Source organism: Lipotes vexillifer, unplaced genomic scaffold (assembly GCF_000442215.2).
Source record: "Lipotes vexillifer unplaced genomic scaffold, Lipotes_vexillifer_v1.1 scaffold1105, whole genome shotgun sequence".
Lineage (NCBI taxonomy): Eukaryota > Metazoa > Chordata > Mammalia > Artiodactyla > Lipotidae > Lipotes > Lipotes vexillifer.
Genome location: NW_006779955.1, coordinates 1,970,447 through 1,987,322, shown reverse-complemented (window position 1 = coordinate 1,987,322; position 16,876 = coordinate 1,970,447). Strand labels below are relative to the sequence as shown.

The 16,876-nt window shown below is 41.9% G+C and overlaps 1 protein-coding gene across 3 annotated transcripts in view; it reads left to right on the top strand.

Moving 5' to 3' along the window:
- The window catches only part of ITPR1 (inositol 1,4,5-trisphosphate receptor type 1), a 303,138-nt gene that overhangs the window by 121,305 nt on the left and 164,957 nt on the right, over window positions 1–16,876 (top strand). For 2 of the 3 annotated variants that reach the window (XM_007453070.1, XM_007453068.1), the window contains exons 9-14: window positions 22–117; window positions 5,427–5,581; window positions 11,826–11,925; window positions 12,911–13,071; window positions 13,592–13,733; window positions 16,340–16,498. In XM_007453070.1, coding sequence (XP_007453132.1) covers window positions 22–117; window positions 5,427–5,581; window positions 11,826–11,925; window positions 12,911–13,071; window positions 13,592–13,733; window positions 16,340–16,498 — 813 coding nt within the window. Of the gene's footprint in view, window positions 1–21; window positions 118–1,792; window positions 1,838–5,426; window positions 5,582–11,825; window positions 11,926–12,910; window positions 13,072–13,591; window positions 13,734–16,339; window positions 16,499–16,876 lie in introns of all 3 variants that reach the window. The other variant, XM_007453069.1, reaches the window with a different exon arrangement.

Genomic DNA, 16,876 nt, shown 5'->3' with positions numbered 1-16,876 from the left:
TTTCTTCCACTCCTGTTGCAGGTGGTCCAGCATGACCCGTGTCGGGGTGGAGCAGGATATTGGAACAGCCTCTTCCGTTTCAAGCATCTTGCTACAGGGCATTACTTAGCAGCAGAGGTAAGTGGCAGCCCCATAGTTTTTCTCTTTCAAGGATGATGTACTGCTCTTTCCTCACTTACCTATAGCCATTGAGTAGTTAGGGGCTGAGGCTAATGCTCAGTTACCTATAGCTTTTCCTTTTGCTTTTCTGTTTCCTTCCACCTCACTTCCCTGCTTATAGACAAGAAGAGGCAAAAATCGTGAACACATTTTAGTATTTGACAGGGATTCCGATCAAGCTGTGGGGGAGGAGGTCAGTTAGAAAATAACGCTGTCGTGGGAATGTAATGTCCATCCTGGTGACTTTACTTAATAATGCTGTGTTGTATACATTTGACTCTGAACGACGCGGGTTTGAACTCTGAACGGGTCCAGTTACCTGTGGATATTTTTCAGTGGTAAACACTGCAGTGCTACGCGGTCTGTGGCCGGTTGAATCCGAGAATGCAGGAGAACTGCAGATGGGGAGCCGCAGGTTTGGAGGGCTAGCTGTAAATTATACACGTGTTAACTCCCGCATTGTTCAAGGGTCAGCTGTATTTGACAGTGGCTAAGAGAATCGATCTTAAAAAAAATAATGCTAATCAGGGTTTTAGGATTATCTTTCCATTTTGCTCTTGTTTACTACTCTCACCGCATCTTATTTACCAACCCTGATCCTAACATGAATGACCAAGACTTGGCCACAGTGAAACATGGTATGTAAAGCTGGAAGCATTAAAGCCCATAAAGAATTACGTAATTTTATACAGCCTGGTTACTCAGAGCTTTAGTGGAATAGACAGGGTCTTTTACTTACAGGAATGTAAAAAATCAAGGCAATGTATTTTAAATGACCGTGAAGGGTTTTTGAGGAAAGGCAAGACTCAACACTGAAGGATGGGAGGAATTTCCCTTTTAGTTTTTGTATTAAATTAAGGAGCCGTGTTACTGTGTGACAGATGTTGAGTTTTACTCTGATCTGCTGGAAGATGTACGATGCATATTCATACCAGATTCTAGCCGTACATCAAGGGACACCTCCTGTCATCTGGTACCACTGGTGAGACTGCTCAGAGTTTTTCAAGGTGATGCCTGGGTGTCAGTGTTGCTTCTGCAGCTGACCCCAAGGAAGGCTGAATCTAAATGTTCCAACCCCCCCTGGGATGCCTGACACTTGTATGAACTGATGGTTTTGAAATATTGAAGAGCCGAAGATTAAGACTAAGTTGAAATTTAAATTGGAGCCGTAGGAAATTATGGACCCAGCTAACCAGCTGTGAGAAATGTTGATTACACGGTTTGCCAAAGATCATTGGTGGCTGCATTATCTGTTATGTCCTGGGGCGAATGTAGTTCTTGCTGGAAGCCAGACATTTTTTTATTTCTAACTAGAAATAAGCAGGATTATCAATCACTGGATACTGATCTTTTATTTATTTCAGGCTTTTAACTGTTGCTTTGCTAGTGGATTCTTTGTGTTCCTCTGTCTACATTTGAGAGCCGTCTATCGGTGACTGGTAGATTGTTCCATGTGTGTTGTACTCGTGTGACGTGTGTTGTGATTGTGGCATGCTGGTTTCGTGAACAGAGGGAAGGGAGAAGTTCTTAGCTGTCCAAAGATATTCGCAGGCCTTGAAGTCTCCTGCTAGCGGGGCCAAGTCCTTGAGAAAGCAATGGATGTTTTAATTTCCTAATGATTCTTTTTCATCAGGTAGACCCTGACTTTGAGGAAGAATGCCTGGAGTTTCAGCCCTCAGTAAGTATGGACAAGAGCCTTCTTGTCTTCATCTGGTAGGGTGAGGACATGTGATCTGGAACCCCATGTAAGAAACTGCCCCTGTGGTCACTGAGTGCTGGGGAAGGGGAGAGCTTATGCTGCCTTAACAGAGGATCTTGTTCTGTGCTTCCCTTGAGGGCAAGTCATATCCCCTTGTGTCCTGGTTGGTCCAAGAGACTGTTGGTCATGATGCTCTTTCTGTGTGCTTAGTCAAGGGGTCTCCACCTCTAAGTTGCAGAAGTTCACGGTATCTCTTGGAATACTGCTAGGTTGGAGACAGTGATGGTTCCTGTAGAAGCCAGCATTTTACATGCCAGTGTCTCATTGCTGTTGACCTGAATCTATGACTCACTCACATGTCTTCAAGGAATGAGTGTACAAGGCGGACACTGTCATTTAGAGTGTGGAGGTAGCACATGAGGCATGACCGCTGATTAGGCACTCAGTTGTCTAACCATCTGTCCTTTCTGCAAAGTCAGAAATAGACCTTATTGTGTGCTTTGGAATTTTAATGCCAGCTGGATCCTTCTTTGGAAGCCATTTTGCCAATTAATGCTGATATGGAGGCACTTGGGTTGGGGGTTCAGGTGTCCACAGTTACGGGTTGAAGAGGGAAGTGGTTGTGTTACAGGGAAATGATGGGTGTAAGTCATGCAGTTCTCTTGTGGAGTGCTTCATTCTGGTCTAGGATTAACAAAACAAAGACCCAAACGGTTGCTGCTCTGTTTGACGTTGTGTGTCCATGTGAACATCTTGATGGTGAATATGCTAGGTGGTAGTGAGGGTGTTATTTTTCATAAAATTTTGAAAAAATTGGACATTAGCATAGGTACATTAATGAAGGGAGTTGGGGTAGAGATGATACAGAACGTAATTGTCAACGAAAGTGCTGTGAATTCTGCAGCAGCCATGAACCTTCTAATTAGGTTTGGGCAGAATGTTAGCTTTGGAAGAAACGCAGAGTTCTAGCTAAGGGTGTCCCACCATTAGTTAGTTGCGGGACTTGCTAGGGGACTAAGGCTCCCCTCAGAGGTGACTTTGAAAGAGAACCATGGCTTCTTTCAGGGAGAGCTGATGTCCGAGTGAACCTTGAACTCTGTGGAACAGGACTGCTCTCCTGGCCTGTTCACGTGCGAGGGAAAGACAGGCACATGCAGTGCAGGGGGAAGGACACAGTGATCAAAAGTAGGACGAGAGAGAGACAGATTTGGGTTTAAATAGCGGACCCACCGCTTATGAGCTGTGTGACTCTGGACAGGTTACTTGCCCTCTCTGAGACTGAATTCCCTCATCTGTAGTTGTGGACAGTGGGCTGATTGTAAGGACGAAGTGAGATGTTGTGCAAATGAAGTGCCTAGCCCATAGTAAACGCTTAATAAATGGCATTTTTGTAAGTTGCAAAGGATGATTACCATTTTCAGTGCCTTTCCATCCACCAGAGTTCCTCTGGGCTGCACAGCAGTTGCATGAAGGAATTGGGACAGGTCTCTCCATCTTTGTTTGACGGGTGAAGGAGCAGAGAGTGGTCCTCACTGGCCACAGGCCTCAGGGTCTCTGGGAGTGTAGTCATCTTTCTACTCTTTCGTGTTTCTGCGTGCCAAGGCAGTGCCATGTGCCAGTGGGTCTGGCTGCAGATCTGGGCTGCATTGCTCTGGCTACTCGGGGTGTTGCTTGGGTGGCGGTCCTCGCGTGGAGGAGGGGTGTGGTGGGGGGGGGGCTCACCCCGCACCCACAAGGACAGCAGCGCAGCTCCTGCCTCTGGGAGGAAGGTGTCAGCATTGGGAGGGTCCTGCACCCTTCACCCTCTTCTTGGTTGGGAGACTCGGGAGTGTGGGAGAGGAAGCCTCTCTTTCTGCTCTGCTTATTGGTCGCGTATTTCCTGAGACTGGCACCCAGTGCCTGTGGTTTTGCCTGGGACTCCATTTGGCTTTGTTGCTCTCCTCTTTCTAAATTCAGCAGTCCCCTTGAGCCACGGGCTTGATGCCACAGGGACAGAAAGAACAACCCGAGGCTGGCTCTTGTCTGACGGCCTTCTGCACATGTGCCTTTCCTCCCACTAGATGGCAAACGCCGACTGCGCTCGGGAGGATGAGGGCGCCTTGCTCAGTCACAGTCCAGATGCAGTGGACTCAGTGCAGTTGGCATTTTTCTTCGGGTGTGTGGCAGGTCTGAAATTTAACTGCCAGTCTGTAGCTGAGCCCCGTGTCTCACACCAGAACCAGGGCAGGGTTTATTTTGAAAGTGGTGTGTGCAACCCTTTGCAGGCAACAGTGGTTAGAAGAGGACAAATTCTGTTCCGAGTGCTTTCCCCTGAGCTGAGCTCTTGGAGATGTCCTGAACCTCTCCAGTGGAGTCTTACGTTAGTGTAGGTGGAATGACGAATGGGGGTTTGTTTAGCCAGAGGTACAGGGTGTGAGAAGGAGGGAGTGTGAGGGGGAGACAGAGGTTTGGGGTATCAGAAGAATTGTTTGCATTTTCTTTTCTTTCTTCCGTCACTCCCTCCCTTCCTTCCTTTTTATTTTTTTAAATTTTTTTTTATAGACAAAGACTGGGGCTGCTGATGAACTGAACAAGCAAGCTGTTGCCTACAGTCCTAGAACTCAGGCCCCATGGAATGAAATTGTCTTAACGCTCTCTCCTTTGCCTGTTAGATTTGCTTTTCTTTTCTCCATTCCATTTGGAAAGGAAGCAGGGCCTCAGCCTAAGCAAAGCAAGATAGAGACAAGGGAAATGTTATTTTCCTGGTACATACAGGTGGATATTGTTATCTTGCAAGGATGTTAAACATGAAAAATGATCCCGTATAGAGTCACACGGCGGAGAGCCACCTTGTGAAGCCTGTCAGAGCAGGCGCTAGGCTCGGCATGCAGCTTCCGTCTTCTTAGGCAGATGGCCTTTGGAGACTAGATGTGTTTTTACAGTTTCTTGGGAAAGCTTTCATCCTTGTTCTTCAGCCTTCACTGTCAGAGATTTTCTTCAGTCTCAGCCAAATCCCTCACGCAGCAGGAGGGGCCCCTTTTCCCCTGAATTGTTGTCAGCAATTGATTAATTGGGAACATTTTTTCAGGGCTAGTCTGACTTCTCAAATATTTTTCCTGGCCACCGGGGATAGCTGCTTACAAACACTTGGATTCTGGTTTATTTCATTGCATTGCTTTTTTCTCCTGGGAAGTGAGCTGTATCATATTCTTGCTAGACAGTTTCACTGTAGGTTAACACAACCACCGGTAACAAAATCGGCAGGCGAAGTTTCTCACACTGCTTTTCCTCTCTCCCGACCGCTGCACCGGGATGTACCGCCAGTAGCACTCTGCCCCTGGAGAGCTAGTAATGCAACCCCACGTTGCTTAAGCATTTTTATTGCAACACCAGGAGGTAGAGTGTAAACATTCTTGGTGTGGGTGGCCAACTATCATCTTTGATGACTGCTCTGAAACTGTGGTGCTTCTCCTGCCAACTACTGATGCTCACTATTGTTTCTTCCCTGTTCCTGTGGACTGTGCAGTGATTGTAGTGAGGGAAGGCTGTGGCATGTGCAGTCCTTGACATGATGACTTTTCCTCCTCAGCTGGACTCTGATCAGGATGCCTCCCGGAGCAGGTTGCGAAACGCCCAAGAAAAGATGGTGTACTCCCTGGTCTCTGTGCCCGAAGGCAATGACATCTCCTCCATCTTTGAGCTAGATCCCACCACCCTCCGTGGAGGCGATAGCCTTGTCCCAAGGTATGAGTCCAAAACGGCTTATCTCAAATGAGTCAGGGTGGTATATGCGGCCTGGCTGGGGTTCTTAGAATCCAAAACATCACCGTTGTTCCTGAAGCTTTTGTACAGGATTTGGTAAAGGATTTGTTTTGCTTGCCCATTGAAATGACATCTGATTCTTCTTTTTTCTTTTTTCCATGGCTTATCAGTTGTAAGTTCTCAGTAGTCAGTGGTTAGGTGAGACGTTGTATGTTTAGGTGAACAAACCAAACATTAAGCTTAAGTAGCTCAATATTTCTAGTTTCCTTTACTCTCTCCCTCCTTTCCAAATCTGAGAGATCTCCTGGTCAATTGAATAAACAATTGAAAAGAAATTCTAGAAAATGGAACATTTGAAATTCACTCAGTGCACAGTAAGTTTTATTAAAGGTATTGAGAAATCAGACCAGTCTTCTTTGGTTATTTTATTAAATTTGACTTTTAGTTTTGTTGCCTAAAGAAGCATTTCCATTTACTAGACCGTAAATGGAACAAAAGCTCACTCTTAAAATCAGCAGGGACTTCCCCTGGTGGTCCAGTGGTTAAGACTTCACCTTCCAATGCAGGGGGTGCAGGATCAATCCGTGGTCGGGGAGCTAAGATCCCACTTGCCTCGGGGCCAAAAAACCAAAACATAAAAGCAGAAGCAATATTGTAACAAATTCAATAAAGACTTTCAAAATGGTCCACATTAAAAAAAAAAGTCTTGAAAAAACAAAAAAATCAACAACGGTATTAATGGTGGCTAACACTTGTTGAGTGCTGACTACATGCCATCTATAACGCTAAATACTCATGTTATATAATTTCACCTTCACCAAAACCCCTGTGAGATAGGTATTATTATTTGACCTTTCCTAGAGGTAAAGAAATGAGGCTCAGAGAATTTAAACAACTTATCACAAGTCAGCGAGCACCGTTGCAGAGCCAGATAGGGCTGTTCTGGCAATTCTGACTGTTGGACACAGCCTTGGGTAGTGGAAGTCTCCCTGGCCCTGGGAGGTTTTACACAGGGCCCCTCTCTCTGAGGATTCCTTTGTGTTTCATTGTTCCTGTATATCATTGCTGTTTGCCTGCTCAGCCAGAGCTGGGCTGTGAAAGTGGTAACTGCAGCTTGGGTGCTGTTACAACAGGAGAAGAACACAGAAGTGTCTGTGTAACACAGAAGACTATGTTCTTAAATATTGTGTTATAGGAAACATTAAAGGAATTGTAAAGAAAGTGACGGCTATGGAGAGGTTCGTATCCAAGTGTCTAGCATACACTAGACCCTTAGGTGCTTAATAAAATTAGATGGCAGAGAAGGGAATGATTAACGCTAACAAAAATGCCAAAACATGAAATTAAAAAAAAAAAAAAAAGAATTAGAGGAGAACCTGCTCTGGTACTGGTTACTCTTCCTGTCCCTCTCAGAGTGATAAACAGAAGGCAGTGTCCACAAGAAGAGAACCTTACAAGGAGGCTGTTCATTGCTATTCAGCACAATGATCGCTGGTTCTTACCCTCTGCTGGGTCATTAACCCCTTGAGAATCTGGGAAAAGCTGGAGATGTCCTCCTATTAAATCCTAAGTATGAGCACAGCTTCGCGTACTCCAAGTTTGTCCTGATGTAGATTGCTTTTTTTTAAAAGAAATGATATATTGAGATATAATTCATGTATCGTACAATTCACCTACTGGAAGTGCTCAATTCATTGGTTTTTAGTAGATTAGCAGAGTTGGGCAACCATCAGCACAATCGATTTTAGAACAATTTCATCACCCCAAGAAGGAGCACCGCACCCATTGGCAGTCCCTCTCATTTCCCCAGGCTCCACCCTCAGCCTTAGGCTAATCTGCATTTTGTCTCTATTGATCTGCCTGTTCTGGACATTTCATATAAATGGAATGGCTTTTTTGTGACTGGCTTCTTTCACTTAGCATTGTTTGTAAGATTCATCCATTTTGTAGCATGTATTCTTCATTTCATTTTATTCCTGAATCAGATTCCACTGTATGGTTATGTCACATTTTATTTATTAACTTATTAGGTGATGGCCATTTGGGTTATTTGCCTTTTTCTGGCTTTTCTGTGAACATTTGTGTACACATTTTTGCTTGGATATATATTTTCATTTCTCATGGGTCTATACCTAGGAGTGGAATTAGTGGGCTGTGTGGTAACTGTATGTCTAACATTTGAGGAACTGCCAGCTTTACATTTATAGTTTTATATTCCCACCAGCTGTATATGAGAGTTCTAATTTCTCTCCGACGCTTGTTTATCTTTTTTACATTTGAGCCATCCTAGTAACTGTGCAGTGGTATCTCATTGTAATTTTGACTTGAATTTCTCTGATGGCTAATGATGATGATCTTATGTGTTTATCGATCATTTGTATATCACTTGTGGACACACATCTTTTCAGATCCTTTGCCCATTATTTTTTGGCCACTTAACAAAAGGGTTATGTGTCTTATTATTGAGTATTAAATGTTCTTTATTACAAACTCCTTATCAGTTATGATTTGCAAGTATTTTCTCCCATTCTGTCGATTTCTTCACTTTCTTGGTGGTGTCTTGTGAACCACAAAAGTTTTTAATTTTGTTGAAGTCCAGTTTATCTACTTTTGCTTTTGGCTACTTACGCTTTTGCTTTATAAGAAACTGTTGCCTAATCCAAGGTCACAAAGATTTGATGCTAATGTTTTCTTCTGAGAGTTTTAGTAGTTCGTGCTCTTTTCACTTAGATCTTTGATCGATTTGGAGGTCATCTTTTAAAATATGGTTTGAAGTAGGGTAGATAGCTTTTGTGAAGTGTCCTTTCTCACTGGCTACCTAGATAGGCGTAGGGATTATAGAATCCAATTGCGTTTTGGTTTAAGTACTTTTCCCTGTGTTGTGTCCTCTACTCTGGAAGTTCTTTAATGGATTTTGTTTTTAGGCTCCCGGACGACAAGGCAATGACGTTAGTTTTATTTGCTAAGTTTTTTGTTTGTAAGGGTTAGCAAAGAACAGAACCATGTGATGTAAAATATCCGTCAGGAGATATTTCATGGCATTCCCTTGGTGAAGTGGAATGAGGTGCCAGTTGGCCGTATGCCCCAGTGGGTTGGAAATCCCCATGATCCCGTGGGGAGGGGAAGTTTGAATTCCTAGGTCAGCTTGCCAAACAGCTTTGGTTGGCTGTAGAGCCCTGCTTCTGTATCCCCTTGATTCATTACTGTTTCTCTGTTGGAAAACATTCTTTGTGGGCAGTTGTCCATAGACAGACTGATAGTAAACTCATAAGCAAGGGAAGCCTTGTGTTCACTCTGGAAAAAGTGTTTGGCTTGGTTTACCAATGTGTTTATTATTAGTTATGATCTTGGACTTGGTCTTAGCTTTCTAAATTTTTATCTGTTCTTGCCCTTGGCCACCAACCTCAGAGCCAGAAGTGAACAGGGCCTCTTATTCATTGATTCAGTGGAGTCATAAAAATTTTAGGAGGAGCACACACATTTCCCTCCATCTTAGAGTTGTGCTAAATTTTGCTTCTTTGAAGGTCAGAAAGTCTGGCGGTAGATACATGAAAGTACCTGAAATGTTACCAGTAAAGAACTTTTTTGTAATAGTCATTGGTTGAAAGAATGCTTTCAAGACAAACTGAAAGGGATAGTGACAAGTCCTGGATATAATAAGCAAGATAGTAAAATCGCAATTTATGCAAATTAGATGCAATAACTGAACATTGGGAGAGCATCCAGCTTTGTGGCTCTTTTGCAGTTGTCCTGATATCATGACTTTTGAGCTAAGAATTGGGAATGAGACTTCAGATGAATAGACAGAATGCCCTTGGTATTTTAAATGAACTTTGACATAGAACTCTATAGAATGTAGTCAATCATCCAAGTAAAAGTTAAGCTCCATGCTTTCAGTTGTACTTTGAAAATAAGAAAATGAATCCAAGTTCCTCAGAAGAAAAAATGCAAATCTCTGTCAAATTCCTTGTTCATGTTGTTTAATTTATATTCGTGCTATTCAGAGTAAATACCACTTGTAATTTCCAAGACAGTTAAAATGAAGGAAGTTAGAGGATCTACTGAAGAGATGTGCCTGGTTTAATGTGCCCTCCCCCGTGCCCCTTTCCCATGAACTTGGGATGCTGTTGTTCTCAATTCCTCTTAATGCAAATGACTTCCATGCTGTCCTTTCTGCTCTGGTCCCACCAGTGTTTACAGTTCCAGCTCAAGTTTTCTGTAACAAAAATATTCCATGACTCCCTGAAGCCTCCTTAATCTCCTCCTCTAAAAGTACTTACCTTGACTGTCTCCCATCTTAAAGCCTTTCTAACGTATGTCTCCTGTTACTTTTGCTTGGCGTGCGTTCATTTCATCTCACTAATGTGATGATAGATTCCTTCAGAGCAAGTATTATATGTCGCTACTTCTTTAAAAGAAGAGCAAATTTGAAAAACATTGTAAAATGATCCCTGCTCATCATAAAAAGAAACAACAATAAAAATATTTTAAAATCTCATGGAGAACAAAGAGACAAGTAAAAAATTACATAAAATCTAACCATTCGGCGGTAACTACGACAAACATTGTGGTTTTCTGTAGTTTCAGGCACGTCTCTGGGCACACAGATAACCTGTGTATAATTTATCATAAATGAATCATAAGCTATTTTTAACATTTTTCCCATTGAACAATATGTACTGTACATACTTCCAAGTGAATAAATATCGATTGTAATCATTTTAAAGAACTCTGTACTATTCTGTCTTACATACTTATAATTAACTAGCCCATTACTGAGACATTGGGTTGTTTGCAAGATTTTAACTATTATAAATAATGCTTTGTTGAACATCTTTCTGCCTCATTTTGCACCTGTGCTGTCATCTCTTAAGAAATATAAAAGTGAGATTGCTAGATGAGAAGGTAGATACATTTTACATGTTATACAAAGTGCCAGACTCTCTTCCAGAGTTTAACCTGTTGACACTCTTACCATGAGTGTGTAGAACTCATTTCTCTAAGCTCTGTAAGCTCTCTAAGCTCTAAGTGCTGGGTTATATCAGTTTCCAGGATCTTTGGGATATGATACAATAAAATGATATATTGTTTTAATTTGTATAAATTGAGGAAGCTGAATATGTACTTTGATGTTTATTGGTCATTTATGTTTCTTTGTTAAATTACTGGTTTGTGTACGTGTTCTATTTTCATTTCCAATATTCATGATGTTTGTCTTACGGATTTTTAAGATTTCTCTATATATGTGGATTACTACCCTTTTATACTGTATATTAATCTTTTATTTTCCCAGGTTGTCATTTTTCTTTCAGTTTTGTTCATGACGGTTTTTAAACTTTTTTCTACTTTTGCTGTATGGAAATGTAAAATTTAAACTATGTAGTAAGATGTATCCATCTTTTGCTTCTGAAATTTGGAAATCTTGTATTTTGTTATGTGCTTCAAAAGGCTTTCCCTCTCACAAGATTATTAAATTTTTACTCACATTTTCTTCCAGGCATTTTATGGTTTTATTTTTTGCTATATTGATCCATATGAAAATTTCAATTACTGCTTTATCATCTCTCATGATAAGCACTAGTAGGTCCTCAGTAAATACTTTTGGTTACTCTGTCTCATGCTCTGTTCAGAGATAGTCATTAACAGTGTATAATTTTATACACGCATACCTCAGAAATACTGTGGTTTCAGTTCCAGACTATCGCAATAAAGCGAGTATCACAATAAAGCAAGTCACACAAATCTGGGGGTTTCACAGTGCATATGAAAGTCACGTTTACATTACACTGTTACCTATTAATTGTGCAGTAGCATTATGTCTTAAAAAACAATGTACATATTTAATTTAAAAATACTTTATTGCCAAAATGGAACCTATAGACTTGCATGATGAACAAACCTTTGATTTGTTAAAAAACAGAAAACCAGTGTCTGATAAGGGCAGTAGAGCCAAACATGATAGAATGAGGTGTGGCTGCATTTGGAAATACAGCATGAGACAGTCACCTTAGAGTGGTTATGAATGGTTTGCCACTGTAGATGTGTCAAGGTGTATCTTGGACCAGAACCGTTTGCTCTTAAGTTTATGCTGTCCAGTGTGTGTTGCAGAAAACCATTTTGGTATCCTTTTTTGATTCTAATAGGGTGTATTCTAGGCCAGTGGCTATAGAGAACCTAAATAGCCCTGTCCCTAAAATCCTTTTTCTTTTTTTTTCTTTTCCTTTAGAAACTCATATGTCCGGCTCAGACACCTGTGTACTAATACCTGGGTTCACAGCACAAATATCCCCATTGACAAGGAAGAAGAAAAACCCGTGATGCTAAAAGTAAGTCCCCGAACTTGGCTGCCTCCCTCGGTCTCATGCTCCCGCTAAAAGGGCTCCTTTGAGGGCAGATGGAGGCGTATGGAGGTCTGAAGTTGTTGCTTCGGCAGGAGCGTGGTGGCGGACAAACTTGAATGTGATGAAAGAATTCTTTCCAAGGGACCTGGCTAAAGCAAGCCCAGGGCTTTTGAAATAACTAGGACCTTTTATTTTATTCCGTAGCTTCTGCCCTAAAGGTTGAACAATTGTCTGGATTTCATATCTGTCTGAAGGCTCATTTTGGCTGGGGGAATGTTTGCTTGTGCCTTGACATACATCACATACCTAGTTGATTTCCCCCAATCTTTATTATTTCTTTATTTCTCTTTGTATTTAAATGTGTACTTTTATTTCTTGAAAGTCCTTCCAACCTCTTTAATTTCTCTCCCTGAAGCCCACCTCTCCTTTCTCACCTTGTTCAGGATCATAGAGCATAAATACACAGACATAGGGTTTTTCTTTTTAAAAAATGGAATTATACTCTCACATAATATTTTTTGGTGACGGGGAAGATTATTGGAATTTTTTCCTCTACTTTAATGAACATTTTCAGATATATAGGAAAGCTAAAAGGTCGGTGCAGTGTCTACCCTTATAATACTCTCAGGAGCAAGAATTACCATTTTGTACATTTGATTTTTTTCCCTGTGTATTTATAAATGTGTTTTTAAATTACAAAAGTCTCAGATGCTCCCTGTAACAAATGAAGCTATAAAATCGTAGTACTGCCCCATTTCCTGCCTTTTCTCCACAATACCAACCTCTAGAGGTAACAGCTGTTGATGATTTGGGGTACATCTTTCCAGGTGTTTTTCTATGTCCGTTTATTTGAACCACAAGAGAGCTCTAGGCTTTTTGGATTGCCCATGTCCCATAAATACAGTGTTTGATGAATGTCTTACCCTCTCAGTCTAAGAGGCTATTCCACAAAGACCATCTTGCTTTTCAGATTGGAACCTCTCCCGTGAAGGAGGACAAAGAAGCATTTGCCATAGTTCCAGTCTCTCCTGCTGAGGTTCGGGACCTGGACTTTGCCAATGATGCCAGCAAGGTGCTGGGCTCCATAGCTGGGAAGCTGGAGAAGGGCACCATCACCCAGAATGAAAGAAGGTGACGGCTCCCTGCCAGAAGCGGACATGCTCATTTTCACCCCCTGTGGGTTTTTGAAATCCCTTGCAGAGAGAGAGGGTGCTTGGAAGAGCTCCGTGTGAGAGCAGCAGGCCTTAGCATTTGTGGGTCGCTTCAACCTGTGGTTTTCAAGAAATAGTTACTTTTGCTTTGAGTGTTCTGAAAGTCTCTAAACTTGTAAATATCTCCTTCTTTGTCTGTTTCCCTGTCTCCAACTTGGTCTCTGGAACTATCTTACTGAATGTCAGGGGTTGAGGTTACCCTGAGTTAAAATGTAACATCTAATATTCTGTGAAGGTGATAATGCTTTTGTGGACAACTAGGTATTGTCTCTATTTCACTCTTATTGGTAATTGGCCTCAGCTGACAAGTTCAAGGAAACTGGGAGAATGGGTTTGCTTCTGCTTAACTGGTTCCTTTGGCCCAAAGGCTTCCAAGGTGAAGCTTTCAGACTGTCGCACATCAAACACTTCCCATATCTAATAGCTTTTTTCCTCCTAAGATCTGTAACCAAGCTGCTTGAAGACTTGGTTTACTTTGTCACTGGTGGAACTAATTCCGGTCAAGATGTTCTTGAAGTGGTCTTCTCTAAGCCCAACAGAGAACGGCAGAAGCTGATGAGAGAACAGAATATTCTCAAGCAGGTCAGTAAGTGGTGACATATTGGGTTGGCTTTATAAGAAATCAGTGGTATCCCTGCTCTTAGAGAGGGATGTGAATGATTTCCACCTCGCAGGCTTGATCCATTGACTTAAAAAAAAAAAATAGACTTAATTTTTTAGAGCAGTTTTAAGTTCACAGCAAAAGTGAGTGGAAAGTACAGAGATTCCCCGGGTACCTCATACCTCCACACATCCACAGCCTTCCCTGTTATTAGCATCCCCACCAGAGAGGTACGTTGGTTATAGCTGATGAACCTACACTGACACATCATAATTGTCCAAAGTCTATAGTTTACATTAGGGTTCACTCTTGGTGTTGTACATGCTCTGGGTTTGAACAAATGTATAATCACATGTATCCATTATTATCACATCATACAGAGTAGTTTCATTGCCCTAAAAATCCTCTGTGCTCTGCCTGTTTGTCCCTCCCTTTCCCCCAAGCCTTTGCAAGCAACCATTGATCTTTTTTTTTAACATCTTTATTGGAGTATAATTGCTTTACAATGGTGTGTTAGTTTCTGCTGTATAACAAAGTGAATCAGCCGTACATATACATATATCCCCATATCTCCTCCCTCTTGCGTCTCCCTCCCGCGCTTCCTATCCCCTCTAGGTGGACTCAAAGCACCGAGCTGATCTCCCTGTGCTATGCGGCTGCTTCCCACTAGCTATCTATTTTTACATTTTGTAGTATATATATGTCCATGCCGCTCTCTCACTTTGTCCCAGCTTACCCTTCCCCCTCCCCGTGTCCTCAGTTCCTTTCTCTACATCTGCGTCTTTATTCCTGTCCTGCCCTTGGGTTCTTCAGAACCATTTTTTTTTTTAGATCCCATATATATGTGTTAGCATACGGTGATTGTTTTTCTCTTTTTGACTTAACTTCACTCTGTATGAGACTGTAGGTCCATCCACCTCACTACAAATAACTCAATTTCGTTTCTTTTTATGGCTGAGTAGTATTCCGTTGCATATATGTGCCACATTTTCTTTATCCATTCATCTCTTGATGGACACTTAGGTTGCTTCCACATCCTGGCTGTTGTAAATAGTGCTGCAGTGAACATTGTGGTGCATGACTCTTTGAATTATGGTTTTCTCAGGGTATGTGCCCAGTAGTGGGATTGCTGGGTCATATGGTAGTTCTAGTTTTTTAAGGAACCTCCATGCTGTTCTCCATAGTGGCTGTATCAGTTTACGTTCCCACCAACAGTGCAGAAGGGTTCCCTTTTCTCCACACCCTCTCCAGCGTTTACTGTTTGTAGATCTTTTGATGATGGCCCATTGATCTTTTTATTGTCTTCATAGTTTTGCCTTTTCCAGAATGTCATATAGTTAGAATCGTACTGTATGTACCTTTTTCAGATTTTATTCTTTCACTTAGTAAAATGCATTCAAGTTTCCTGCATCTTTTCATGGTTTGAAAGTTCAGTTGATCGTTAACACGCTTGTTGAATATCTGCCGTGTGAGAATTTACCTGTTAGGAACCCCAACAAGAATTCAGTTGACAACTTTATTTTCCTCACAAATAATATCAAGTGCAGTGTATCCTTAAGGTTATTTCATGTATCTGGGAGGTTTGGAGTATATGATAAACTCAGAAGGCCTGTGGAGGCTCTTCTGGGGACCATAATAAGTCACCAAAAAATCTTCCTGTAAACGAAGAATGAGTAGAGAATAAAATGAACTCACAGAAAATACATAGATGATGTAATTTGATATAAAGTTAAATAAACTGGGGTAGAAATAAATTAGAATAAACTGGGGTAGAAATAAATTAGAGGGAGAAAAGTGGACACGTCCAGGGTAGATGAAGCATGTGGAGACGTATGCCGTACAGTTCTCTAAGCTGCTGGAGGCGGGGCCACTAGAGCCAAAAGAAAAACGTGTTAGTTACAAGGCCCATAGTTCTCCCTAGGAGCTTGGATTTGAGAATCCTTTCCCCTTTTGGACTGTGATAGACAATATTTATTAACACTCCATCCTGTTGCAACAAGGGTTTAAAGTCCCAGAATAAATTACGCCCTGCCGTTTCATGTGACAACTGCCAAATAAGACCTCTGGCTTAATGCCCGTGCTCTTTTCCACAGTAGTGATTCCTAGAGGGTCTGAAACTGTGGAGGAGCCTTCGTTGAGCACTCGTGTGAGCACTGCACTTATGACCTGACACTTACTGTCTACTTTAATCCTTACAACACCCTTGTGAGCTAGGTATTACTCTCTCCATATTACTTCTGAGAAAACTGAAGGTTACCTTGACCATGATCTGTACCTGTAGGAAAGTAATAAAGATGTGTAATTTCAACCTAGAATCTGCTGATTCCAGAGTCTGTGCTCTCAGGCACTGCTTGAAACACTGCATTTTCAAGTATTTGAGGACCAGTTAGGTCCAGGAGGACTGAATTCAGGCAGGAGCCAGTCCCAGTTGATGGAATGAATGCAGTTTTCAGGTTCATGATTGTTTGCATAGGGAGATTTTCCTATATCGTTTAGCCACCCTTGAGGTTATATTACTTCCAAAGAGAAGGTTAGCCCTTAAAACAGTAGGTGATGGCAGTTTTTATTCTTTTCTTTCTGCAAACAGATCTTCAAGTTGTTACAGGCCCCATTCACAGACTGTGGTGACGGCCCGATGCTACGTCTGGAGGAGCTGGGGGACCAGCGGCATGCACCCTTCAGACACATCTGCCGCCTCTGCTACAGGGTCCTGAGACACTCCCAGCAGGACTACAGGAAGAACCAGGTTGGGATTAAGGACCAGTGGGAAGTGATGGGCAGCTTCCTCCCTGAAGCTCATGTCCTTCCCTCAATGAATTTTAGGTGTCACATGTATATTTATTTAATGGCCAGGTAGTAGTTCATTGTTAAGTTTGCTCTCAGAAAGGAAACACAGATTTTTTTTGCAAGCCTGGGAAGATATATTACAGAGTTGAGAGGGATACCTGAAAATTCCCCTTCTACAGCCACCTTTGAATGAGGTTTCTTTTTCTTGACATCGGTATTACATATACAGCGCTTCTCATGGCACATTCCCGTAAGACTTAAGGGCACGCTGATTCCAAGTGCTTATATGGAAGATGGAGTGAAATCTTTTCTTCCTGTCCCATCCATTTCCTCCATT